The sequence below is a fragment of the Pelophylax lessonae genome (assembly GCF_965119305.1).
Source record: "Pelophylax lessonae genome assembly, chromosome: 2".
In the NCBI taxonomy this organism is placed as follows: Eukaryota; Metazoa; Chordata; class Amphibia; order Anura; family Ranidae; genus Pelophylax; species Pelophylax lessonae.
In genome coordinates, this window is record NC_138769.1 from 370,318,085 (window position 1) to 370,344,590 (window position 26,506).

The 26,506-nt window shown below is 40.3% G+C and overlaps 1 protein-coding gene across 1 annotated transcript; it reads left to right on the forward strand.

Moving 5' to 3' along the window:
• Window positions 1–1,019: 1,019 nt before the first annotated feature.
• Window positions 1,020–23,752, forward strand: EIF3I (eukaryotic translation initiation factor 3 subunit I; the record flags this gene model as incomplete). Its single annotated transcript, XM_082246395.1, has 11 exons — window positions 1,020–1,040; window positions 1,517–1,609; window positions 4,055–4,142; window positions 8,152–8,217; window positions 9,330–9,479; window positions 12,989–13,116; window positions 13,506–13,616; window positions 15,610–15,699; window positions 18,956–19,029; window positions 19,103–19,195; window positions 23,637–23,752. 11 exons carry the CDS (start codon window positions 1,020–1,022, stop codon window positions 23,716–23,718), a joined length of 996 nt encoding a protein of 331 aa, XP_082102521.1. The 3' UTR covers window positions 23,719–23,752.
• Between the last annotated feature and the right edge of the window lie 2,754 nt (window positions 23,753–26,506).

Below are 26,506 nucleotides of genomic sequence, written 5' to 3' on the forward strand. Positions count from 1 at the left end.
ATTTTGTACTTCAGCCCTGCTGAAGATAGTGTAATTGTGTTCCTGTTGGAGATATTTCACAGATTAAAGCCCTGTACACACGTACCGATTGTCGGCCGTAAATATTCGGCCGACGACCGATCGGCCGATTGTAGGCTTGTTAGTATGATGCTTCCGACAGCCGACAGCGCATTTTTGGCCGAACAGAATCTGTCGTGCAGGCATTAAAATTTTTGTTGGCCAACACCAGAACGGCCGATTGTTCGCCAGTCAGTACAGATTTCGGCCGACAGACAGCAGATTAGCAAGACTGGGCATGCTCAGAGAAGAAAAAAGACAAGGAAAGTTAACCATTACATGACATCACTTCTGCAGTCGGCTGTTGTTGGCCGACAAAATTCGTGTGCAGTCTTTTGCAGTTTTCAACAGACACGACAGCCCTGGACAAAAGACGGCGGATCGTTCGGCTGACGATCAGTACTTGTGTACGGGGCTATAGAAAGTGAGGGAAAATCTCCTGAACAGTGCCACAGAGAACCCAGAAAAAAGGCAAGGTTCTAACTAGAGCTAGAGATACACTTTTTTAAAGACAAAGCTTTGGAGTCACAAAAATCCGTAAAGCGCAGCTCCGCCCAAGAGGGAAAGCTTTGCTTGTTTGCACCCTCACCTACCACATTTGGCACTTCTTGGTAGGGGATTGTGTACCTGGTTTTGACAGACTATGGGACCATTCACAAGGTGCAGCGTGACTCGGGCATGCTCAGTAGGAAACAGGCCGTGAAGCCTCAAAGCTTCACTTCTTGTTTCCCTTACTAGAGATGCTGGCACCTGTACCCTAAGCAGCTCGGGTGAGGACATAGTGGGATCCCTGGACAGGTAAGTTTCCCAATATTAAAAGTCAGCAGCTACAGTATTTGTAGCTGCTAACTTTCACTTTTTTCTGAAGGAGCCCTGGGCTCCTCTTTAAAGTACTGTACTTCTAAACACAAATCTTTTTTTTTTTTTTTTACCCTATTGCATTTGCTGCATTAGGGTATAAAATGCCGGTAGGAGTAAGAGAGGTGGGTTATGGTTCTACATTCAGTGGGACCATGGAGAACAAATGTAGTCACCCTCTTAACAGGAAGTGGGATTGAGAAGCAGCATAAAAAACTGGAGACCTTGAGGAGGCTGAGAGCAATGAAAGCATTGGGTATCACTCTAAAAGAGAAAGGGAGGTAGAAGGTAAATTTTTCTGTTAATGAATATATGAATATCATTTTTTTTTTAAAACCAGTGTCACTTTAAAGGGACACATACTATTGCATTGCATGTAAAGCACATCGTACCTGCTGCATGCAAGATGTTGGGTGTGCATATTAATTACCATTACAGAACTGGAAGCATAAATAAATTGATTTGATGTGGTTATAATGCAGTGCACTGTTGTGCTTCTTCAGATAGGGACAAGCTCTATACAGAAACACTTTTATACATTAACCAATTTTTATTTTGATATTTGAAACTTATAATTTATTAATCTTTTCTTCATTATTAGAGACCAATCCTGCTTCAGGGCCATGAGAGGTCTATTACTCAGATAAAGTACAACCGTGATGGTGACTTGCTGTTTACAGTTGCTAAGGACCCAGTAAGTATACAGCTGGATATAAATGCTTCAGTTTATTTCCGTGAGCCACTTGCATGTCATTGCTTTTTATAAATTAGTATGCTGTATTAGCATGGGCACAGTGAGATGAACTATTACAGTCATCAAAAAAAAAAGCGATAAAATTGGCACCAAACAATCAATTCTTGAGTGAAAAGCTTATATCTATCTATCTATCTATCTATCTATCTATCTTTTTTTTTTTTTTTTTTTTTCTTTTTTTATGTGAACATTAACCATATGAAAGGTGTGATACCACTATGGTTCCTTTGCATCTCCCTCCTTCCTCTTATGCATCATGTTTGGGTATGCATGGGATGCTCTGATTCCCTGTTGAGGATATCTGTAATTTCTATTTAGTAGCTGCCCAAATTATGGACTTGGTTAGAATATCTCTAGCTTTATATGGACATTTTGAATATCATCTTGTATGGTTTTTGCCTTCTGCTGTCTTTGGGAGATTAAATTTAAAAATGTTCTTTGGATATCCAGAGACTCACCTTTACGTGTGCGACTTTGAGTGACTGGTACTGATTGATGTTACAGTATTACTAATGCAATATTGATTAATTTATATAGGTCTTTATGTATAGTCCTTTTTTAAGTTATCATACTCTTTGCATATTTTATTTTTCACCCCCCCCCCCCCAGATGCCAGCTATGGGGCAGTACTCCCCCCCCCCCCCCCACCCTCCCTCACTGATGCTAGCAATGAGGCAGCACTCCCCCCCACTGATGCCAACAATGGGTAGTACTCTCCCTCCCCCCCCACTGATGCCAACAATGGGGAAGCACCCCCCCACTGCCAACAATGGGGCAGTACTCCCCCCCTCCCTCCCACTGATGCCAACAATGGGTAGTACTCTCCCTCCCCCCACACTGATGCCAACAATGGGGAAGCACCCCCCCACTGCCAACAATGGGGCAGTACTCCCCCCTCCCTCCCACTGATGCCAACAATGGGGCAGCACTCCCCCTCCCACTGATGCCAACAATGGGGCAGTACTCGCCACTGATTCCAACAATGGGGCAGTACTCCCCACTGATGCCAACAATGGGGCAGCACTCCCCCTCCCACTGATGCCAATAATGGGGCAGTACTCGCCACTGATTCCAACAATGGGGCAGTACTCCCCACTGATGCCAACAATGGGGCAGCGCTCCCCCCCCCACTGATGCCAACAATGTGGACTAGCTTACTCCCATTGACAGCATTGCACTTTCTACTCCCACCCACCCCCCCAGCCACAGTCCGCCCCCCCCCTAAGGACAGTAAAATGGCCCTTCATTTAGAAAGTTTGAAGACCCCTGCTTTAAAGTGTCAGGTTTGGCTGCGTGGGTTTTTTTTTTTTTTTTTTTTTTTTTTTTTTTTGAGGACAGTTCTAAGGGCTGATAAGAATGAAGTGCCATTCATATATTTGTTTCTCTACAGCTGCTTATGGTGAATGCCATTTCATTTATATTGAAAAGTGTTAATTCCCTGAATTATGATCATTTGTAAGGAATCCAAAATATGGGAAGTAAACTAGCAGAATCTGTTTTCCCATATTCTTTTGGAGGGCACAAGAGGTTTCCACTTAAGCGGAAGTCTAAGCCAAATGTCAGGCCAATGGCTAAATAAACATGTATAGAAGAGTTAATTTACCTGCCAAAGGCATTCTATTTTTATTCATTCATTCATTCAGTCCTGTCTGGTATGGCAGGAGCCGCAGGACACCTGTTGTGTTTTTTTTTTTCTGCTGCTGTTCACTAACATTTACAGCTCTGTCCCCCCCCCCAGCCTTTGATTGGGGAGTGAATGGAGAAGCAGCAGACTGATGAGCTCCTCTCTCTCATGCTGCTGTCTCCTCTTATCAGCATGATCATTGTTAGCTTATAAACATTGCAACACGACTGGCTGCTTGTGCTGCTTCTCCCTCTCCCAGTCTGAGCTCTGCTGTACATGGGATTGCAGAGGTAGAATTAAGGTACTGCTTCCATCTTAGAAAAAATAATTTCATGACGTATTAATGAATACATTTATCTGCCTGGAGATACATGACCAAACGTCTATCCTTGAGTGTTTTGTTTTTTGCTACAACATCAGTAAATGGTTTGCCCAGAAATGTGCTTGCCAGGGCACAAATCTGCATCTGGTCTGTTGTGTTTTTTTTTTTTTTTTTTTTTTATGATGCACATGTTTTACTTGTAATTTAGAGTTATCCTTCCCATACTATTTTTCATGTTTAATAATAATTTGTCAAGACAGATAAAGTTTTGATATAGCACACTTAGTCGTGTGAAATGCGTCATCCTTTAGTCCCCTGCATGATGCTTGTTACATCCTGTGCCTTTTTTTTACTTTATTAATAAATTCTGATTGCATCCTATGGGAAGTGCAACCATCCCTCTACTCTTCTAATAATAATTTGTGTTTTTTACTTCTAGGTTGTAAATGCTTGGTATTCTGTGAATGGAGAGCGGCTTGGTACCTACAATGGCCACACTGGAGCAGTGTGGTGTGTTGATGTTGACTGTATCCTTTAAATTACTGAAGGCCAATTACAATAATTTGGTGGGATATAATACATTTCCACGGTAATTAAATAATCTGTGAATAGTAAAAAAAAAAAAAAAAATCCTAATTTTGTGTACAGATCATCCTAAACTCAAGAGTGCATGTGTGTGTATTTATATACACACACACTTATCACAGCTCACAAATGCAGTATTTATTCTACTTGTGTACTTAGCTGTGTGCTTTAAGTGTATTATTTGAGGAATATTCTGCAGCAGGGGGCATGAAGGCAGTTCTTTCAAAATGGGCACCTTGCAGTACCTACTCTACAGCTTCTTTTTTTTATTTTGCTGATTGATGTCAACACAGGTTCACTTGAATACATTGTTTGAAATGCTTGAATAGGAATGAGATCATTGAAGTTTTTAAAATTGATTAGGCTAGAGTCAAACCTAAGCATTGCAGCCAACATGCCGTGGTGTATTGCGGTGCCATTCATTTTGAATAGCACGCAAAAGCACTTCTCCAACAACACTATGGGGTTGATTTACTAAAGGCAAAAAGTCTGTGCACTGCAAGTGCAGTTGCTCTAGATCTGAGGGGGTCATGTAAGGAAAAAAAATAAACAGCATTTTTGCTTGCACACGATTGAATGATAGAAATCAGCAGAGCCTCCCCTAATTTCAGAGCTTCCCCCTCAGATCGAGCGCAACTGCACTTACAGTGCACATTATATTTGCTGTTAGTAAATCAACCTCTATGTTCTCTGTATCTGAAAAAAGGTGCTGGTAAGTTGTTTGTTTTTTTTTCCCCATTCTAGTTTTTTGGCAGGCCATTCAAATATGTTGCTGCAATGCATCAGGGAGGGCCCTTAGTGAAAAGTGAAAGGTAAGATCAAACAGGCTATAATGAGGTAGATTTAAAAGTATAACTTTTTTGTATGAATAGAGTGGAGATGGATTAGAACACCTGTCGGTTTTAATTGCTGTCTGTGCCCCCACTCGGGAGATTCACCCTCTTTATTTGTCCGGTTCACCATTATCATTGAAAGTAAAAGGAAATTTTTGGATTGTCCCCAGAAACAGTTATGGTGACCTGGGGGTCCCCAAGGAATTCCCTTAATTTGCAGTGATTTCCTCTCACTTCCTGTTTGGCTATGGGACAGGAAGTGAAGGTAAATCTCAATGGGACAACGATGGCAAAAATAAATATTACAGGACATGGGGTTATAACCCTCCCTTACTCTATCTAAAATGGAAAAAAAAAAAGTTTTGCTTGTAGTTCTACTTTAAAGGAGCTAAAAAACCTTCCGATAAACCAGGGCAAAGCACAGTAGATCCTTTGTAAAAATAGAAGATATCTGCATGTTTCACTTCTATTAACCACTTAAGGACCAGAAGGTTTTACCCCCTTAATAAACAGGCCATTTTTTTTGTGATACGGCACTGCTTTACTTTAACTGACAATTGCGCAGTCCTGTGACACTGTACCCAAATAAAATTGATGTCCTTTTTTCCAAGAAATAGAGCTTTCTTTTGGTGGTATTTGATCCTCTGCAATTTTTTATTTTTTTGCTATAAACAAAAAGAGCAACAATTCTGATAATTTTTTTTTTGTTTTTTACTTTCTGTTATAAAACATTCCCATTAAAAAAAAAATTAATTAAAAATCAAAATTAAAACTCATCCCAATAAGTGTATATTGATTGATTGGTTTGCGCAAAAGTTATCGCATCTACAAACTAGGGGAAAGATGTCATCTTTATTTACTTTTTTACTTGTAATGGTGGCAATCAGCGATTTTTAGCAGGACTGGGACATTGCAGCGGGCAGATCGGACACTTGACTTACACTTTATGGGGGACAAATGACATTACAATAATCAGTGCTAAAACTATGCACTGTTACTGTACAAATTACACTCTCAGGGAAGGGTTTTACACCAGGGGCAATCAAAGGGTTAAGTGTGTCCCTAGGGGATGCTCTCTAACTGTGTGGGGGATGGACTTGTTGGATGAACACAGAGACCTGGTCGGCAAGTGGTTAAAAACAAGAGGATTATTTCTTGGTTTAAAGATTTGTGTTGGAAATGAAACCTACAGATACTCTTCTCTGTTAAAAATCACGTATACCTGGGTTTTTTTTAGTTACAGGTGCTTCACCTCAGCTGCCATTACAGAGCAGACTGTGGGGCGCCACTATCATCATGGGGAATGTGATTAACAGGGATGAAGACGCCCTGAGGATGGAGCAGAAAGAGAGCGGCGTGGCAGCAGCTGATACAGCGAGAAGATTGAATGGCCAGCAGAGTCTAGTAAAGTTAGTGGATCTTCGGTGGCTAGTCATCCCAACTGCTGCTGCCACCCTCCCTTGAGGCATTGCTGGAGCAGGCTGGGGGAGTCGGCGGCCCGGCTCAGGGATGTTTGGGGTTGTGGAGTCCGTGGTTTCCCGGCATCAGAACGCCCTACTCCAGTGGCAGAGTGGCAGAAGTCAGTCACAGAAGGCAGCGGAGGGAACGGAAAGAGAGCAGGCACTTGACTGGCAGGATTTTCTGTCTGATGTTCTGTGCCAAGGGTGGCAGCTCCACCTGCACCTTCCCTGGCCGTGCTTGTGCACCTGAAATCTCCTCTCCGCTTCTTCTCTCTGCCATGGCGTGGATCATATTATGGGGGTTCAGGGCGGGGCCAGCTCACTGGAGTTGGAGGAGCAGGTTTCCAGTATGACAGGGTCCCCCTGAGCCTGTGATCTTCAGAAGGTCCTGTGCTGAGCAAATTGGATCTCTGACATTTATACAATATAGGACCAGTTTGTATACCAGCATCCATCACCATGTCCTTGACTAGATGCATGCCAGATTCGGAGATCTCGCAAGGAGCTCCCTGCTGAGCTATTGTGTTCTGACAGGGGACGACCCCCCCCGCCAGAACACATCGGTCAGCACTCTTAGCCATTGGCTGATAGCGCTGATTGGATGCCAGTCAGCAGACATTTTTCGGTCATGCCCTCTTCGACAGAAGCCAGCCATTTTACCGGCTTCTGGCTACATAAGAGAAGGGGTTTTGTCGTTAAAATAAAGCTTTGTAGTTAAAAAAAAAACTGGTTCCTAGATTCAAACCAAATTAGTCAAGCCCTTACCTAATCACTTAAATCTCAAACTTTAACATGTTAAAGTACTTTGTATGTTAAAGTAGCTTTCACTTATATACTACACAATGGTCCTGCCATGAAAGTCCTTGTGCAAGCACTCATGTTGTCAGGGGACATCTCCCTGTCCCTTTCTCCAAATTGTGCTTCTGCATTGTCACCCTGTAACTTGTTCTGGAGACTGCAAGCAGACATGGTAATGCACATTGCACAGACATGTTTCACTGTTGTCCCCATCAGGAAACCTTCCCTGAGAAGCAACATGCAGCAGTTGCTAGCGTGTATATAGAAAGGAAGTGACTCATAAAAGGCTGCAGGAGTTCAGCAGTACAATGTTTGATACTCTGCTCTTTAGCATAGTAAATATCATTCAGTTAGGGTGTACACGTCCTTTAAAGTGATAGTAAACTGCAGTTGAAGAAAAACAAAATTTCCCCTGCAAGGCAATGTCATAATGTGCTAGTATGCATCACATGAGAGACTTGCTAAACAAAGCCCTGTAGCGACACACTGTCACCACTGAGAGGGCTTCCATCTTCACCTGGTCTTCTGAGTATGCGGCCTCTGGCTACATGAGCCGCCTTGCGATGGCGTCACTCCCACGCATGTGCGCTGAATTTGGCTGTTCACGGGCTCTGAATGTCCGACATAGTATACTGGACCTTCAGAGCGCATTCAGCAGGGACGTCACCGGCTGCATGCACTCTAAATATCTCCTAAACTGTGCAGGTTTAGGAGATATTCACAGTACCTATAGGTAAGCCTTTATTATAGGCTTATCTGTAGGTATGAGTGGTAAAACAGAGTTTACTACAACTTTTATGTTTTTAGTATGAAATGAGCTCCACATCTTTGCATCTTAATTTCTTTAATTGCATGTTCAGGGGATACACGTCATGTACTCTCTGGATCAGCAGATAACTCTTGCAGATTATGGGACTGTCAAACAGGTAAGTGCTTCTGGGAATCTTGTTGAGAATGACTGACTTATTTCTGGTCATTGTTTGTTTTTTTATTTAGAAGAATTGGCATATGCAGTATTTCAGCATTGCAATGTAATTAAGCAGTGCTTATGTATTGTAAAGATAAAAGGGATGTCTGTGGAAATAAATAGCTAGTACAATCATAACATGGTAAGGAGTCTACATCATAGGCTCTTTACCGTGGTCGGTGATGTGCTGTATTATCCGAGGGACACAACGCACCACCGATCTCAGCGCACCAGGAATGGAAAGACATCATATGACGTCTTCCCAGAATGAGTGCTCAAATTGTTGAAAAAGCTAATGCTGGTTCTGATGGAAAGGTGTCAGGACACACTGCTTTGCCGCAATGGAAGAAAGTGGCCTGATCAAATCGCATTTTCTTTTACTTCATGTGGGTGGCCGGGTGCATGTGCATCACCTTAAGGCAAAAAACTCCCAGTGGGGTGCCCACTGTGAGACACAGGGAACAGCTGAACAGGACCTGAATGGTTAGGCAAGGGAGAGTGGGTTAAGTATGGTATTAGTCTAACCCATCATGTGCCATCTGCAAAGGAACCAATAAATTAACTACAGTTTATCATCTTGATGAGTGGGTAGCAGAGTTCTAGACAAATAACTAATAAATTGACTAGGTGGACACTGCAGCCTTGGGGGATGCTCCATCTAAAATGCATAGAAAGGGAAAAAAGACAGATGCACGGGCCCCCATAATTTAGTAGTTAAAAACAAGAATTTATTAAATTTAAATAAATGTGCTCACAAGATTAGAGAGAAGCAGGGTAGGAAGGGAAAGCTCTGTAAGAGGCTAAGCAGCCAAGAGTGGAAGACAGCTGGCATCTGGCACAGCCAGGCAGATGAAGGGGGGTGCCGGATGTAGATACCACAGCATACCTTCATAGGTCTAGTGGAGTCCATGCCTTGATGGGTCTGGGCTGTTTTGGTGATCTACTCAAAATGGGGTGGTTAGTCATAACATTATGGCTGATCAAATGCCTGCTAATTAATAATATTCTGACTGAAACTTACTACTTTTTTGTCTGCTTTTTATCATAATTGCCTTTCTTTTTGTATTTTAGGGAAGCAGCTAGCCCTCCTAGAGACTAATTCAGCTGTCAGGACCTGTGGATTTGACTTTGGAGGCAACATCATCATGTTTTCCACAGACAAGCAAATGGGTTATCAATGCTTTGTCAGCTTCTTTGACCTAAGAGATCCATCCCAAATTGGTGAGGTTTTATGAAGAGTGGAAAAATATAAATGCTTGCAGTGATTTCTAAAATTCTTGTGTACAGATTTTGACTGGAAATGGTTCTCTTTCCTGTCAGCACTGTTTTTTCGATAACTTATTACCTTAGACATAGCAACAAACCACTTCAGGACTGTAAAATTTTACCCCTTTTTCACTATCAGTAATTTTTATTTGAAAGGTTTTCACAATTACAAATCTAAATCTATTTTGATCATTGTCATTATTAATAGGTTTACATAGGAAAAGTATTTGTAAAGTATCATAGTCAACACTTATAACAGGTTTATGCTAATGAGCATTAATTCAGAGAGAATTAATGCTCATTAGTTATTAAAAAGGTATTCAAAAATGAAAAGAAGGGATAAAAAGAGAAAGTGAGGTAGGATAAGAGAAGGGGGGATGAGCAAGGATATTGAGGGGTATTATGTATAAGCCAAAAATGGGGAAACCCCCTTGGGGGTAATGAGAGAAGAGTAAAGATTTAGAGGGAAAAGGAGAAAGCTCCAGATTTTCTAATGTGCTTTTCCCTACAGTAATTGCTAGAGAAGCTTAACTTTTGTTTGGTTAGTGAGGCATGGACATATTGTATCAATGGGGACCATAAGTTGAGGAATTTCTTGTTGTTGTTCATAAGTATGCTTGGAAGTTTCTCATTGACAAAGAATGAGTCCAAACCTGTTTAACCTCTGCAAAATGTACAAATTATTTTTTCCATGCTTTAGAGATAGTTTGTTTAGCTGCTAAAAGCACACATGTTGTAAGCTTAAATTGTAATTTAGTAAGTGAAGGAAGGTTGAGTTGGAGAAGCGCAAGCCACGTGTCTTTGGAAAGGGAACAATTAAGTAGTGTATGTGGGAGTTTAAATACCTTGGTCCAAAACCTACCTGGGACATGTCCACCAGGTATGAAGCACATCTCTAGCAAAATTACAGCACCTAAAGCACAAATTGGATTGAGCAGGTTGGAGGCGTGCCAGTCTACTTGGAACCATGTACCGTACCATCAAGTGAGAACCCTACAAGTTGTTTCATTGATCAACACGTTAATAGAACATGAGACTGTGGGCTATATTTGTTGCCAGTCTTCTGAGGTTTTGCTACTTTTAAGATTGCTCTCCCATTTGGAAACCTAAAATGGGGAGTTGGTTTATTTGGATATTTTAAGTGGTAGTAAACCGCTGCAGAATAAATAAATAAAATAAAAACATCCTGTGGGACAATAGCATAATGTGCTAGTATGCATAACATACTAGCACAATATGAAATGCCTTAGAACACCTTGTTTTATCACTCAGTGCCTGCTTATTTTGTATTGATTGAATGCATTCACCTTGCTGTTGTTGCTCATCATACCTTATATTCATTGAGTAGTATTTATTTTAGAACTCGTATATGTTCAACACTTATTTGCTTATCTTTTATAAGTACTTTCTCATTAGCGCACCATTACACTTTCTATGAAATAAAATTGGCTGAATATAAATTTTGAGGAGATTGTTTCAGGTTAATACCTAAATATTCGATATGAGAGATTGACTCATTAAAATGATATTTAAGTAAGGCCCCTCTCATGTCTGGAAGAAAGCTCAGGTTGCAGAGGAAGGGACTGTGTTTAGTTTCAAAAAAGGGACATTACAGATCTGTTCAGTCCCTTGATGTAAAGCCTCCCCATTTAGACATGCTTCTAAATCTCTCTTGCCTCTGAAGCCCGATTCACGTTCAGATCGCATTCCAGTGGCTACTGACAGGCAGTGAGACAGCAAAACGAAAATGCAATTAATTGCCCATTTTTCGGTAAAATATAAAGGCTGAGGTTGCGTCGAGTAAATGGATACCCAACATGTCAAGCTTTAAACATGTCAGTAGCCTCTATTATCCATAGACGACACTGTAACGTCTATCACAATCTACATTTTCATGTGTAGGTGCCCCATCGCTGCATTTCCGTTTGTACGTGTGTATGTTGGGGTGGGGGACTAAAAAAGTTTCGGGGGGGGGGGGATTTTATGTGTTTGGGTGTAACTTTTATTTTTTACAAATAAAATATTTTATTTTATTTATGTTGAGTTCTTTTTTTTTTTTATCACATAGGGGACAAAAAGTCCCCTATGTGATGATTACTTTTGGTGAAGGGTTCTCTTTAATGAGACATCCAGGGTCAAAAAGACCCCGCATGTCCCCCTGTGCTCCACTGAATGTAATCTAATGCAATGCACATCACACTGCATTCGATTCTTTCACGGCCTTGATGGGGACCCCGGTCAACGGAGACCCGGAAATAATGTTGACACATCACTTCCAGGTCAACTAGACGGGCATAGGTGGTCCCCCCTCCCTACCCGGAGGTACCTGCATTGCCAGTCCTCGGCCTGCAGATGGGCAAACAGAGCCAGGGATACATAGCGGGGAGGCGTGCGTGGGGTATAGAGGATATTCGGCCGGAGCAGATCCAAACTTCTGGTCGCAATGGTGACCTGGTGCCTGGAGTTTATCGAATCCTGCGCTACACAATTGCCAATCTTCTGATTACTAGGCTATTTCATGAATGCAATTTTATATTAAGTAGCAGATTGGTAAAGTGTATACATCTCTATGGAAATGGGTCAACTATACTTGCGCATTACTATCTGCAAGCAGTAGATCATATTTACAGTGAGTGACCTGTTGCTGGAGCTGAAAAAGGGCAGTGTTTGATATCCAAACAGTGGGAAATATTGAAGATGGTGATTTTGTAAAGCACTCTATAGCATAAGTGGGGGCCCAGGAGCTGACAATTGAAATTCTCCTGAGTTTGTAGCTGTACCATGGCTGCCATTGGTGGCCCACAGAGCCAGCCTACGTAGCTGCTTTACCACTGTATTTAGCTGCCGCACTATTATAATATGGTACTGTGTCTTGGAAGTGGTTCATTTGAATCAGATCTTTTGTTCAAATTTGTATAATGCCTGCAATATTTAACCAATGGGTTTTGAGCCTTATTTTAAAAACAAAGGTAGCTAAAACATCATATTACTAAAATATTTGCTCTTTATTAAAAAGTGGTTCCAAAGCCAATATATTTTTTACCTTAATGCATTTCCTGCATTTATGTAAAAAAAAACGTTTTTATAGCTTTCTGTCCCCCCACCTCCCTGTGTGAAGGGGAAGAGAGGGGAGATCCAGCGCTGTGCACAGCTGCATCTTTTCTCCCTTTTCTTCCTCTTCACACAGGGACTCGGGCTCCTGCTGCTGTCAATCAAAGGCAGCGAGAAGAAAACGGGGGCAGGGCCAAGTCCCGCTGTGTACGTCTATGGAGCAAGATATGGAGTCAAGATCGCTGGCATGAGACAGGAGAAGAGGTGATTTGGGGCCACTCTGTGCAAAACAATTACACAGAGCAGGTGAGTATAAGATGCTTACCATTAGTAATTCTTTAAATTCTCACAGAGCAAGTCATTTTTCACAGCATTTTTCAATTTTTACGTATTTAGTCATTTTACTTTGGCAGATGCTAATGAACCATACATGAAGATCAGCTGCAGTGAGTCCAAGATTACTAGTGCTGTCTGGGGGCCGTTGGGCGAGAACATCATCGCTGGCCATGAAAATGGGGAATTAAATCTGTACAGTGCAAAGGTAAGCCAAATGTATTCATTGTTCAACACAAATCAATGTGTATAATTTTCTAGGATTCATTTTTATATATGCTCTTGTTCCGCCATTACATATTGTAAAATAATCCATAAAGCTTTGCTTAGTATACTTATTATTATCATGTATATTTTTCGTTGTCAATATTGAACTTGCATGAATTGGATAACTTGTAAAACCTTTTCTGCCGTTTACTTAAATTATAAGTTGTCTTTAAAAGTTCGGTCTAAAGTTCTGAAGTCAGTACAATGTCAAATGGTGAAAAAAAAAATCCACCGCAGTATAAGGTTTATGTACAAATGGACTATGTAACATATTTAGAAAAAAATAAATAAACATATATTTAAAGTGATTTTAATATATTTATTTTGCAGTCTGGTGAGATAGTGACCAATGTCAAAGAGCACTCAAAGCAGATCAATGATATTCAAGTTTCCAGGGATATGACCATGTTTGTCACAGCATCCAAGGATTGCAGTGCAAAGGTAAGCATATGCTTTTCTTCGGTTATTTTTGTTGTGATAGTGCTACGACTATTTGGGATTTTTTCCATGTTCCTTTATTTTAATATTACATTTCTCTTTTATCTTTGGTACCCAGTGTTTAGCAGTTGGGCCTGATTTTTTTAATAATGCTGGAGATCTTTAAAAAATTTTGCCTTTTACCTCATGTTCCCTTTCTCCTCTGACACTTGTTGGCAAAGTCACAAACGTAAAGAGAAATACTTTTACATATGGTGGGGTTGCAGTAAAGTGCAACTTTTCAAGTCTACTGTACTGTGCCATCTACACAGATAACAGTAACCCCCAAGATTGCGGCAGTATCTATGCTCCCTGGTTCTAGTAAGTGCATTTAGAGGAGACCTCTTCAGATTCTTTCTATCTGCATCCTGGGCAGCTATCGCTAGATGTTGGTAATCAACAGAGATTTGTGCTTTCACTACATACAGTATGCCACCATTATGAATGCGATAATGCTGCAGATGACAACAATCAAATCAATCCACTCCTACAGGTTTGGTCTGGTTGGACAAAATTCAGTTCCACTGCTACATTGAAAGCTTCCTAGGGCATTTCCATGTTTTGCCAGGCAGCAGTGAATGTTCACCCAACCCCTAACCTCCTTCATCTTACCTGACTTGCCCTAGCCTGATGTGTCCACTTGAGACCCTTGTACCCCCACTCCCTCTGCCTTATTAGATCCCGTACTCCTTACACAAAAAAAAAAAAACAATTGTGGAGCATTATTCTGTCACACACTCCCCTTACTCTTTGAAATATTTACTTTTAATACACTTTCATAACTCCAATTAACAGGAGAAAACAAAGCCCTTTTACTGTAGTACAATTAAAACCAACCTATATTTCGTATAGTGATGGTAATGAGCAAGCCTATTAAAATAACTGAATATTAAAGGGGACTATTTTCTATGCCCATGTAGGGCATAGCAAAAAGATCACTTTACTTCTTTACTTCACCATCCCCAGCAGCACATACTAGCCTTTACTTCACTCCCCCATTACTATTTTCAGCTTTCAAGAGCAAAGTCCTGTGGACTGTCTCCATGCCTGGTCTCCATGTGGACTTCTGGTGGCTGAAGAGAGTGGCGGGGGAGTAGAGAGAAAGTTTGTGCTGCAGGATAAAAGGAGAGTTCAGAACAACCGTCAGCTAGCTTCAGGAAATTTTCACATTAAACACTAGAATGGGGGAAAAAATGTAATCTCAGTGATTTTGACTATGGCATGATTGTTGGTGGCAAACAGGCTGGACTGAGTTTTATTTATTTTTATACTCTTTAACTCCTAGGATTTTCTGTAAACTTTCTCTTGAGTTTTTTCAGAATGGTACAATAAAAAAAATCCAATGAGCAGCGGTTCAATAGATTTAAATACTTGAGTAAGGTCAGAGAAGAATGGCCAGAATTTTAGTTGACAGGCTACAGTAACTGCGATAATCTTTACAAATTTACAGCATGCTGAATCTTGAGACCATAGCCTTCAACAGCAGAAGACTATGTTGGGTTCTATATCTGTCAGCCAAGAACAGAAAGCAGAGGCTTCTTAGGGTACAGGTTCACCATAAATAGACCGTTGAATTTTGATCTCTGCTGCGGCACATAGATGATAGGTTAGTCACTGGATATACTGTCTGTGTGTATGTGTATGTGTGTATATAATATATATATATATATATATATATATATATATATATATATTAGAACACCTTTTGAAATTTGGTGGAACAGGAGATTTTTAACGTGTGTTGAGTGCAAAGGGAGGCTCTACCTAGTATTTGTATTTTCAATAAATTGCTCAGTGAGTGTATATAGTTATTGAATTTTGAACCTGAACCAACTTTTGGTTCAACTGACTGTTGAATGCCTTTGATTACAGACCTGAATAAACAATGCTGTATATAGGCACACAAATATTTCTAATGGTAATGTTTCATTTTTGAATTGTGTTTTTCTCTTTACAGCTGTTTGACAGCACAACATTGGAGCACCAAAAGAGCTTTCGCACTGAGAGACCAGTGAACTCTGCAGCAGTGTCTCCAATATATGACCATGTAAGGAATTATTTAAGAATTTGTCTACATTCCTATTCTGAAACGTACCAGGGTCTGCCATTAGTTTGTTTCCAGTGTGGGTTATCCCCATTTTCAACTACATTTCCAAAATAAATCTAAAACCTCTGCATTGTCATATAGTTGTGGAACCAAGAGCTTTATGTTAATGTGAAATGTATTTAGTATTATGCTTTCCCTATTGCTGTTTATTTTGTTAGCCATACTTCAAGTGATTGTAAAGGTTCTCTCCTCTCTTTAAAAAAAAAAAAAAAAATTATACCTACCTGGTCGGTGCAATTATTTTGCACAAAGAAGCCCCGATCCTTCTCTTCTGGGGTCTGCCAGCAGCACTCCTGGCTTCTCTTGCCTTCCGAGTGCCCCACAGCAAGCCGCTTGTTATGGGGGGCGCTCGTTTGGGCTAGATGCCGAGCCTCACTATGTGTGTGTATTGACACACATGATTCGGCTCAGCCCCGCTCCCCCTCACTCATTTGATTGACAGCAGCCGGGGCCAGTGATTCTAGTGAGGGGGGGGGGGAAGAGAGCGAGCAGTGCTGTTGCTCTCAGACACGGTGCTGTATTGTGATCGGGCTCAGGTAATATTTAGGGGGGCAGATAAAGGACATTCTCTGCATTATTTTTACATGGGAAGAGCCCAGAAAGCAAAATTACAGTAAGCATGGATAACAATTTCAACTTTCTTTGCTCACCTCATGTCAGCATACTTAAAAGGGAGCTCCAGGCTTCTTCAGACTAGTGTTCTAGAATTTCTTCTTCCTCATTTTCTATCCCCCACGCAGCTAATGTGACCCCAGTGCTGACAGAGGGACAGGGAAAAAAAACGCATTGTTTATTACTGTTCATGTGCTCGCTGTGATTGGTCACAGCGATCACATGTTACCAGGGCAATGATCGGCTGTGGGAATACGATGTACAGGTATGTCAACCCGCATTGGCGCTTCTCCTGTCCGGCTATTTATTTACTGGGGCTGGATGGGAAGAGGTTAAAGGAAATATGTATTGTGTTACTAAAAAACAAACGTCCATACTCTCAATGCTGCAGCTGTCCAGGTTGCCTCTTAGACCGAGAACTATGCAATCACATGACTGCCGATCGCCTGGCTCTGAGTCTGCTCTGAGCAGAGAGCTGTAACTGCCAGTCATTGCTCTCCACTCTGCCCCTCCAGCACTCACTGGACTAGAGAGGGAGCGGAGTCACAGATCAGCAAAAGAGGCTAGGAAACCGCTCAGGTGAGAAAATAATCCTGACCATCAAGGCAAGGTTCAGCTAGGATCCGCAGTCCAGACAGCTATATTATGTAGAGAGAAAGGCAGCCGCACTCGAACTTGAAGGTGCAAAATATAAAATCCGTTTGTTTGAATCCAAAAGTTAAAATCAATCCAAGATACAGTCAGAGACAATGGATGAAAACATAGCAGTTGACGCGTTTCACGGATAAACGTCCGCTTAGTCGTAACTAGCTTTCATCCCTTGTCTCTGACTGTATCATGGACTGTATCTTGGATTGATTTTAACTTTTGGATTCAAATAAACGGATTTTATATTTTGCCTTTCTCTCTACATAATATAGAGAGGAAGCGGGCTCAGCTGTCTACAGATGCCAATCAGGCAGCTGGATGGATCCTGACAATACGATCTCGATCCATCCAGAGCCTGGAGCTGCTCTGTGACGTCAACCAACAGCGGAATTTAGCTTATTCTAGGTCACGGGAAAGCACAAGTAAATGCACTTCTGTGACCCTCAAGAGAACTTTGGCTGAAAAAGCTTTTGCCATACTTCTCTTTTAACCATCTGAGCCTGTATTAATGGTTGGAGGATTGCATATCTCCTTGTGTTCCATTTAAGGAGATTTTGCTATTGTAAAAAGTACCTTGCCGGGGATTCCCTCCAACTATGTATGCTAATTAAACAGACACTGATCCAAAACAAAATCCCTGATTTGAGAATTTTGCTGACTTCACTTTCTCAAATAAAAGTACAGTAAAACTTTGGATTGCGAGCATAATTCACTTCACTCTAAGCACTCGTATATCAAAGCAAATTTTCCCATAAGAAATTATGGAAACTTGGGTAATTTGTTCCACAACCACTTATTTATATAATAAGTCCTTCAATCTATAGTCCATATAACAAGATTATAGCAATGTGACTTCAAGGTAACTTTGAGGCAGCTTCAGGGAATGCCTGGGTAATCTTCCTGTAATGTCAGATCCAAATCACATCAGTTAAGCTGAGGATCTAACATAGGGCTCATGCACACTGCAGCTAAAAAAAGAAAAAAAAAAGCTGCTTTTACAGGCACTTCAGCTTGAAGAAGCTTGTGCTTTTTTGTGCTTTTGTGCATGTTTTTATTAAGCTTTTTTGAGCATAAGCGTGTTTTTTTTTTCACAAACCCTCCTTAAAGTCTATGGGCACAAGTGGGATAGAAGTCTTCTTGAAGTAGTACGGGAAACTTTTCTAAAGTCGGAGGGACTTCAGTAGTGCTAATTAGGACAGCTTTCATTGACTAAAATAGGATTTCACTTCTCTTTTATACTCAGACACTACTCGTATTGCAAGACCTCGCTCATTTTATGAAGTTAAAATTTATAAAAAAAAATTAGCTTGTCTTGTAAAACTCTCGCAGACCCAGTTACTTGCAAAATCCAAGGTTTTACTGTACTGTCATCTCTTATGGATAGTGTCACAAGTGATTGAATCATGTAACATTGGAGTATGTTTACCTCACTGTATCTCTGTTTTTAATAGTGGTGAAGTTCTTGAAAGAAATATCAGCACAGAATAAAAATCCTGCAAAGCTTTTTGATAGATCTGCAGTCTACTAGTAAACATTTACCATCAGATAGAACATAACGCCCTGCGCCATTGGCTGAGCTTTTGCGTGTGTTGTGAAAGGAGCTGACCCCACCCTCTACTGTATGATGGCGCTCATCTCCCAGCTTGTGCTTGCTACCAGAGACGAGTGCTGTCAATCAGCTCTCATTATGTACTCGTCTCCTTGCTAGCAGCGTGGTTGGAAAAAAGCGCTATGAGAGGGCAAACTGTTCGTCCATGCTGGTCAGCAACAACAGGAGGGATCCTGGGGTATTTTATACAGATTTGTAGGATAAAGTGATACTACTTTTCAAATAACAATTGATCTTTATTCCATTTTGTTAATCCCCTTTTATTAAGTGTTGAGTTTAATGAAATTGAAAATCGATTTTGAGTCATTCATCTAGTTATCTTTGCAGGTTGTTCTTGGAGGAGGACAGGAAGCCATGGATGTGACCACAACCTCAACCAGGATTGGTAAATTTGAAGCGAGGTAAGCAAAATTTTTAAAGGAGTAGATCGATAATTTTTCTGAAAGTACTGGAGGCTAATATTTTTTACAACAGGTTTTTCCATGTCGGTGTTGAAGAAGAATTTGGAAGAGTGAAGGGCCATTTTGGACCCATCAACAGTTTAGCTTTCCACCCAGATGGCAAAAGGTAAGCATAAGTTAAAAAAAAAAAATCTAAAGAATTTAGGCTACCTGCAGGTGTCTGCAATCTGGGGAGAGTGTTCATGGGACTTTTGTCTGGGATAGGGGAGTTGGTGTCATTTTGGAGATGATGTATGGGTGTAATATGGAGGTTAAGTAAAAGTCCAGTAGACCAGGGGTGGGCAATTAATTATCCCAAGGAGCCACATGAGAAACTGGGACTCTTGTGGAGGGCATGACCTAATTCTGCTCCATATTAATTTTGGACCTAGGAAGGACTGCAAGTGTGTAAAACGTAGAAAATAAACACCTGACACTAGAAATAATAGGTAGGAAATAGTTTATAAATTAGGTCTCTTTTAGATGGGCAGTTGGGGAGTAGTAAAAACGGGTGGCTGAAAAATTAGAATAAGTTAATTTATTTTAGTAATTTAATTCAAAAAGTAAAACTCATATATTTTATATAGATGTGTTGCACACAGAGTAATGTATATCAAGCACGTCTTTCTTTTAATTTTGATAATTATAGCTTACAGCTTGTGAATACCCAAAATTCAGTATCTCAGAAAATTAGATTACATAAGACCAATAAAAAAAAAAAAAAAAAAAAAAAAAGGATTTTCAATACAGAAATGTTGATTTACTGAAAAGTCTGTCCATGTACAATATAGTATGCACTCAATACTTGGTCGGAGCTCCTTTTGCATGAACTACTGCATCAATACTGAGTGGCATTGAGGCGATCAGCCTGTGGCACTGCTGAGGTGTTATGGAAGGCCCGGGTTGCTTTGATAGTGGCTTTCAGCTCATCTGCATTGTTGGGTCTCCCATTTTCCTCTTGACAATACCCCATACATTATCTATGGTGTTTAGGTCAGTCGAGTTTACTGGCCAATCAAACACAGGGATACCATGATCATTAGACCAAGTATTGGTACTTCAGCTTATCTGCATTGTTGGGTATGGTGTTTCTCATCTTCCTCTTGACAATAACCCACAGATTCTATATGGGGTTTAGGTCGGGTGAGTTTGCTGGCCAATCAAGCACAGTGATACCATGATCATTAAACCAGGTATTGATACTTTTGGCATTGTGGGCAGGTGCCAAGTCCTGCTGCAAAATTAAATAAGCATCTCCATGAAGCTGGTCAGCAGAGGGAAGTAAGGCCAAAACAACTAATCGATTAATTGACAACTAATCAATTATGAAAATAGTTGTCAACTATTTTCATAATTGATTGGTTGGTCAGCCGATTAGTTGGCCTGCATACAGAATGCATTATTTGTTTACATATCAGGAAATACAGCTCAGTACATCGTCTATACATGTCAGAAGACACAGTGCAGTACACATACAGCTCAGTACACCATCCATACATGTCGGAAGACACAGTGCAGCACACATACAGCTCAGTACACCATCCATACATGTCAGTAAGTGCCTGAGAACTTGTGAATGTGTGAGGAGCAATGCCTCATGGGACATGTAGTCCTGGGCAGAAAATGTTACCAGTATTGTACATTATGTTTAAAATGATCATATCCATGAAAAAAAGTCTCAGCTTTTAGTACTACTTTAATATAAAAGATTTAGGTCTCCCTTCCACCCTTCATATAGCTTCATGTCTGAATCCTAGTTAAAATGCCCATATATCCTACTTCTGTGTGTATTTATTTTGAAATATATAATATATATTACTTTCACTGCTTCACAGTATAAATGAACCCCTTAATGTAGCGATTATCTGCTCTTTTTGTACTATAAAGGGCTCATTTAAAGTTTTTTAACCCCATTATGACAGGTGATACAAAAAAAAAAAGCATGCTACTGCTACTTAACGTCTTAGGCCTGGTTCACATCTATGCATTTTTTTTGGTGCTTTTTGCAGAAACTCACTACAGTTCATTTAACATGGTTTCCTATGGAACACGTTCACATCTATGCTTTTTTCAGCTGCTTTAATTTGGAAAGGGTCAACGCAAAACTTTGCTTTTTTTGGTTCAATAGACTTCAATGGAAAAGCTGCCGAAAAGCATGTAGTGCGTTTTTGCAGCAATTTGCATTTTTAATCTGCCCAACAACAAATTGACCAAAAAAAGCATAAGAAAAGGCAAAACACATATCACAGCAAAATCGCGTGTGCAAAAATACAAAACAAAAAGCACTGCAGAAACGAATCAAAAGCAAACTGCATAGGCATTAACTGAGCCTTATGCTGGCCATACACGTATTGATTTTCGGATGAGAATATTCATAAGCAAAATCTTTGTACACTCGCTGAATGAAATAATGTTATTTGAACATTTCACTTGCTTAACACTGTTTTAAAATGTAATTTCTGAACAAAAATGACATACACTGAAAATTTCTTTGACCAAGAAGTTTTTTTTCTGCTCCTACAAATTTTCCCACCACTGTGGTCGGAAACTAGCGTTGATATGACCCCCACTAACGATTAGAAAAATCAAATAATTGTTCTTAAAAAAAAAAATGTTTTGAAGGAAGACGTTTTGTATAGCCAGCATAAGTGACAGCAGGCTCAGGTAGCTTTTATCAAGCCACCTGCCTATGACAAGGGAGTCTGTCATACATAATACTTATGTCTGAAAATTGGCAAAACAGTCTTACATTTTTTTTTTTCTTTAAATAAAAAATTTGATCGCTGAGTCTGATATTTACCAGATTCAACCTCGAACAGTATATACATTAAATTCCTTCTGTCTGTTTATTCTTAGTGGATTAGAGATTTTGCACCCTAACCATATAGTTGGTTATTTATACATATTAACTAAATTATACACCACACTTTTTTTAAGGTTATTATTCGATTAATCAAAACAATAATCGACCAACTAATTGATTATGAAAAAAATAGTTTGTTGCAGCCCTAGAGAGAAGCATTAAGAGCTCTAGAATTTCTTGCTAGAAGGACTGCGCTGACTATGGACTTGATAAAACACAGTGGACCAACACCAGCAGGTGACATGGCTCCCCAAATCATTACAGACTGTGGAAAAGTTTGCATTTATTTTGGAAATCAAGGTCCCAGAATCTGGAAAAAGAGTGGAGAGGCACTAAATCCACGTTGCATGAGGTCCAGTGTGAAGTTTCCAGTCAGTGATGATTTGGGGAGCCATGTGTCATCTGCTGGTGTTGGTCAAAGGAACCTGGGCTTTCATACCATATCAGCAGTGCCACAGTCTGATCACCTACGTGCCATACCGCATTGATGCAGTAATTAATGCAAAAGGAGCCCCGACCAAGTATTGAGTGCATACTGTACTGTAATACTTTTCAGTAAGCCGAAATTTCTGTATTAAAAATCCTTCTTTTTTTTTATTGCTCTTATGTAATGATACTGAATTTTAGGTTTTCACTAGCTGTAAGCCAAAATCCTTAAAATTAAAAGAAAGAAATGCTTGAAATATGAGTTTCACTTTTTGAATTGAATTACTGAAATAAATTAACTTTTTGATATTCTAATTTTATGAGATGCACCTGTACATAAGTGGATAGGTATATTTTACAAGGTACATCACATAAGCATTAACAAACTACCTTAATGCGTTGTGCATGCTGGATACCTGGTCATAAGGCTAAGCATCAAACCTTATGAATAAACATGTAACATGCAAAATGCATTAAGGTGGTTTATTGATGTTTATGTGCCATACTTTCTGCTTGTGAAATAAACCTAATGAGTTATGCATGTGTCTTTGAAGGGGGACTAAGCAAGGTCTGAGAACCACGATGGACAACGTAGAGTGAGGTTTGGAGTTGATAGCCCTTGCAGCAGATATTTACTTACATGTAATTTGGCTTGCCAGCCAGAAAACAGGTGAATTGTAGGTTTTGGAGAGATTTGACTTTACAGTGCAATTAAGGCTGAGTGCGAATTTGTTGCGACTTTGGCTTTAACCAGTGTAATTGATTGTGCTCTACAAAGTCACCCACAACTCGCATGTATATCATGTAGGTGCGACTTTCGTACCACTTTTGAGGGTTTACATTGAAGTATTTGGCCCTCATGTCACATGAAAGTCAGACCAAAGTAGTGCTGCAGGAACTACTTTAAAGTCGCTGCGACTTTTAAGTCGCACAGATATGTACAGTACTCATTGGGAAACATGGGTTGCGACTTGTCATGTGACTTTGGGGTCCAAAGTCGCATGAGAAGTCGCACAAGTGGGAATGAGGCCTTAAGCAGTACAGTTCATATTTTTTGTAGGACATTCAACTTTCACTGGACAGGTAGGGGGAAAGACTGTAGAAGGTCTGAAGTGGTCAGCGGATTGGAATCTGCCTAGCTGATACTAATATGAATTGATTCACAGCTACTACATCATATTTTGTTTTGTTATTTTTTTATAATCTGTTAGAGGAAAAATTCCATTACATGCATCTTGAACAGCAGACTGATATGACAATTTCTGTCTCTCTTTCACAGTTACAGCAGCGGTGGAGAGGATGGATATGTCAGAATACATTACTTTGATCAAAATTATTTTGACTTTGAATTTGAATCTTGAGAAGATGTAAAATTAAAAGAAGTTCAATGAAAAACTCTTTAAAGTGAGTGTATCATGTTTTGGACAGGTTTAAATAAAATCTGTTTACCAGTTGGTCTTCCTTAAAGCGTATATCCACTTATGCAGTAACGTTTGAGAAAACCCCACTATATGGTTGTATTGCCATTCACACCGCATACCTAAAAAAATAAGAAAAAAAATGTCCTACCTTTTTTAGATGTTTCTCAGGGGAAAGTCTCATGGCTGACTCTTAAGGGTATCTGAACAATGCCAGAAAGTGTTCAAATCTAGGTTAATTTGATAATGAAGTTCTGCATGTACAGTATAGACAGGGTTAATTGTGGCATACACAGCTGTCCGGTCTCCTCATAAAAAGCACTATCAGGATTTTTCAGGCTGGAATTTCCAGAAAAGAACATTTAAAAAGCTGCATTATGTTTTAAAGAGGAGCTCCAGTCTCTCTCCAAAAAATTCAGTGTCAGCAGCTACAAATACTGTATCTGCTGATTTTTAAAATGAGGACACTTGCCTATTCAGGGATCCAGCTCTGTCCTCACCTGAGCCAATTCTTCAATTGGCCTTGGGTCCAGGAGCTGGCGTCTTAACTTTGCGGCTTCACAGCCAGCTTCCCATTGCACATGTGAGCAGGGCACTGCGCTTTGTGAATTGAGTCTTGTGGTACCTGTGATGTGTCGGGGGGATGGGGGGGGGGGCTGAACTTTTGAAGTGATCCAACTTGATCTAGTGGTAGCCGACAAAACCAGTCCTTAAAGAGGAAAGGGGAGGATTCAAACAAGTGGAACTTACCCCCTTTTGGGTGAAGTATTGCTTTAGGTATTTTGCTATGTGAATGTGAACATGTAAAAAATATAATGTAGATGTTATTTATATTTGGCTGCAAAAGTGGAAATACTCTTTATAGGAATAACTGCACAAGAAGTGCGGAAACCTCTTCCTTTTTCTTTTTTTCTATTCCCTGAAGAAAGCATAAAAAACAGTATCCTGAAAGGGTTTTTTTTTCCAGAGTTTGCAGTTTAGGGCTTTGTAATTGGCTCATCTTTATTAATACCCTCCATTGTCTGATTGGAGTGGCCTCCTCCCCACCAGGTTAAGTTCAAGACAGATACCCCTCACTATTTAAGGGCAAATAAAGGATTTGGCCCGAAAGTGCAGTTTTTCTCTGAGGTTTCTATTTATTGATGATCACGATTGAATCGTGTGTGCATCTTGAGTGAAAACGTTAATAAAGAGACCCTGAAGTGTTTTCATTCAATACATTTATGTATCATTCCTTGCTGTATCAGCGTTTTTTATGATTTCTCAATATATGGATTGTACACCCAGCTACCAGCAATTTTTTTTTTCTCTTCCTGTACAATGACCATTCATACAGGGTATCCTAAATGGGTTATTCCAATAAAATCTGTATTTCTCTGGCGTTCATTGACAGATGCAGCTCCACATTCTTCTTAACTATTGGGTTATGCTGCCCCCTACAGGAGTAGGACACTAGGTAGAAAAAAACTTTACCACCCCTATGGGGCTGTCCCTGAGGGCATACACCCACTCACTCTGCTATAGGATTCAGTTTGTTTCTGCCTAGTTTAGGAGTAGGACCTAGTTCCCTGCTGGGGCTTCGGTTATAGCATGTTTTTTATTTGAAAAGGAACCTTTTTGTTAACTTTTTATTTTTTATTTTTTTTTTTGTTTTTTTTAGTCTTCCTAAGGTGGTTTCTGATTTCCATTTGAATGAAGACATTGTGCTGCCTTCACTCTGTCCTAAGCCCAAGCATCCCAAGGAAATTGCCTTGCATTCTTTGGATGTGGTTCAGGCACTTAGGGTTTACCTGACGGTTACGGAGTCTTTCAGGAAGTCTGACTCTTTTTGTCCTCACGGAAGGCCCTCTGAAGGGATTGGCTGCGTCTGCTGCGACCATATCCAAATGAATCAGGCAGACGGTGGTACAGGCGTATTCACAAAAGGGTCAGGTTCACCCTTTCCCTGTGAAAGCGCATTCTACTAGGGCGCTTGTGTGCTTGTTGGGCGTTTTTTACCCTCGTGTGACAGTAATACAAGTTTGCAAGGCGGCAACTTGGTCGTCTGTGCAAACGTTCACTAAATTCTACTATATTCTACAAAGTAGATGTGTTGGCATCCTCGGATGCTTCTTTTGGCCGCAGGGTTTTGCAGGCTGCTGTTTAAAATATATATATTTTTTTCTCTCTTTAAAGGGGTATGTTGTTTCTTAGGTGAGCTCCAGTTGTTCCTGGTTGAGCTCCATGTTACCTGGTTGGCTAAGTTTAGCCTTTGGGAATTATGTTCTTCTCTGCGTTGTTTTCTCACCCCTCATGCAAATACTACTTTGGGACGTCCCAATGGTTAAGAATAATATGGAGCTGCGTCTGTCAATGAACGATAGAGAAAACTGGATTTTTGACTTACCGTAAAATCCTGTTCTATGAAGCTCATTGACAAACGCAGCACCCGCTCCTCTATTTCTGAGTGGGTTAAGGTTTTTTTTTTCTTCTGACACTGCTTGCAACAAAACTGAATCCTATAGCAGAATGAGTGGGTGTATGCCCTCAGGGACTGCCCTATAGGCGTGGTAAAGGTTGATCTTGCCTAGTGTTCTACTCCTGTAGGGGGCAGCATAAACCAATGATTAATAAGAATATGGAGCTGCATCTGTCAATGAACTTCAGAGAAAAGGATTTTACGGTAAGTCAAAAATCCAGTATTCCTGTCTCCTAAATAGAATATACAATTTGGGTTGAGAACCAGAAGGCA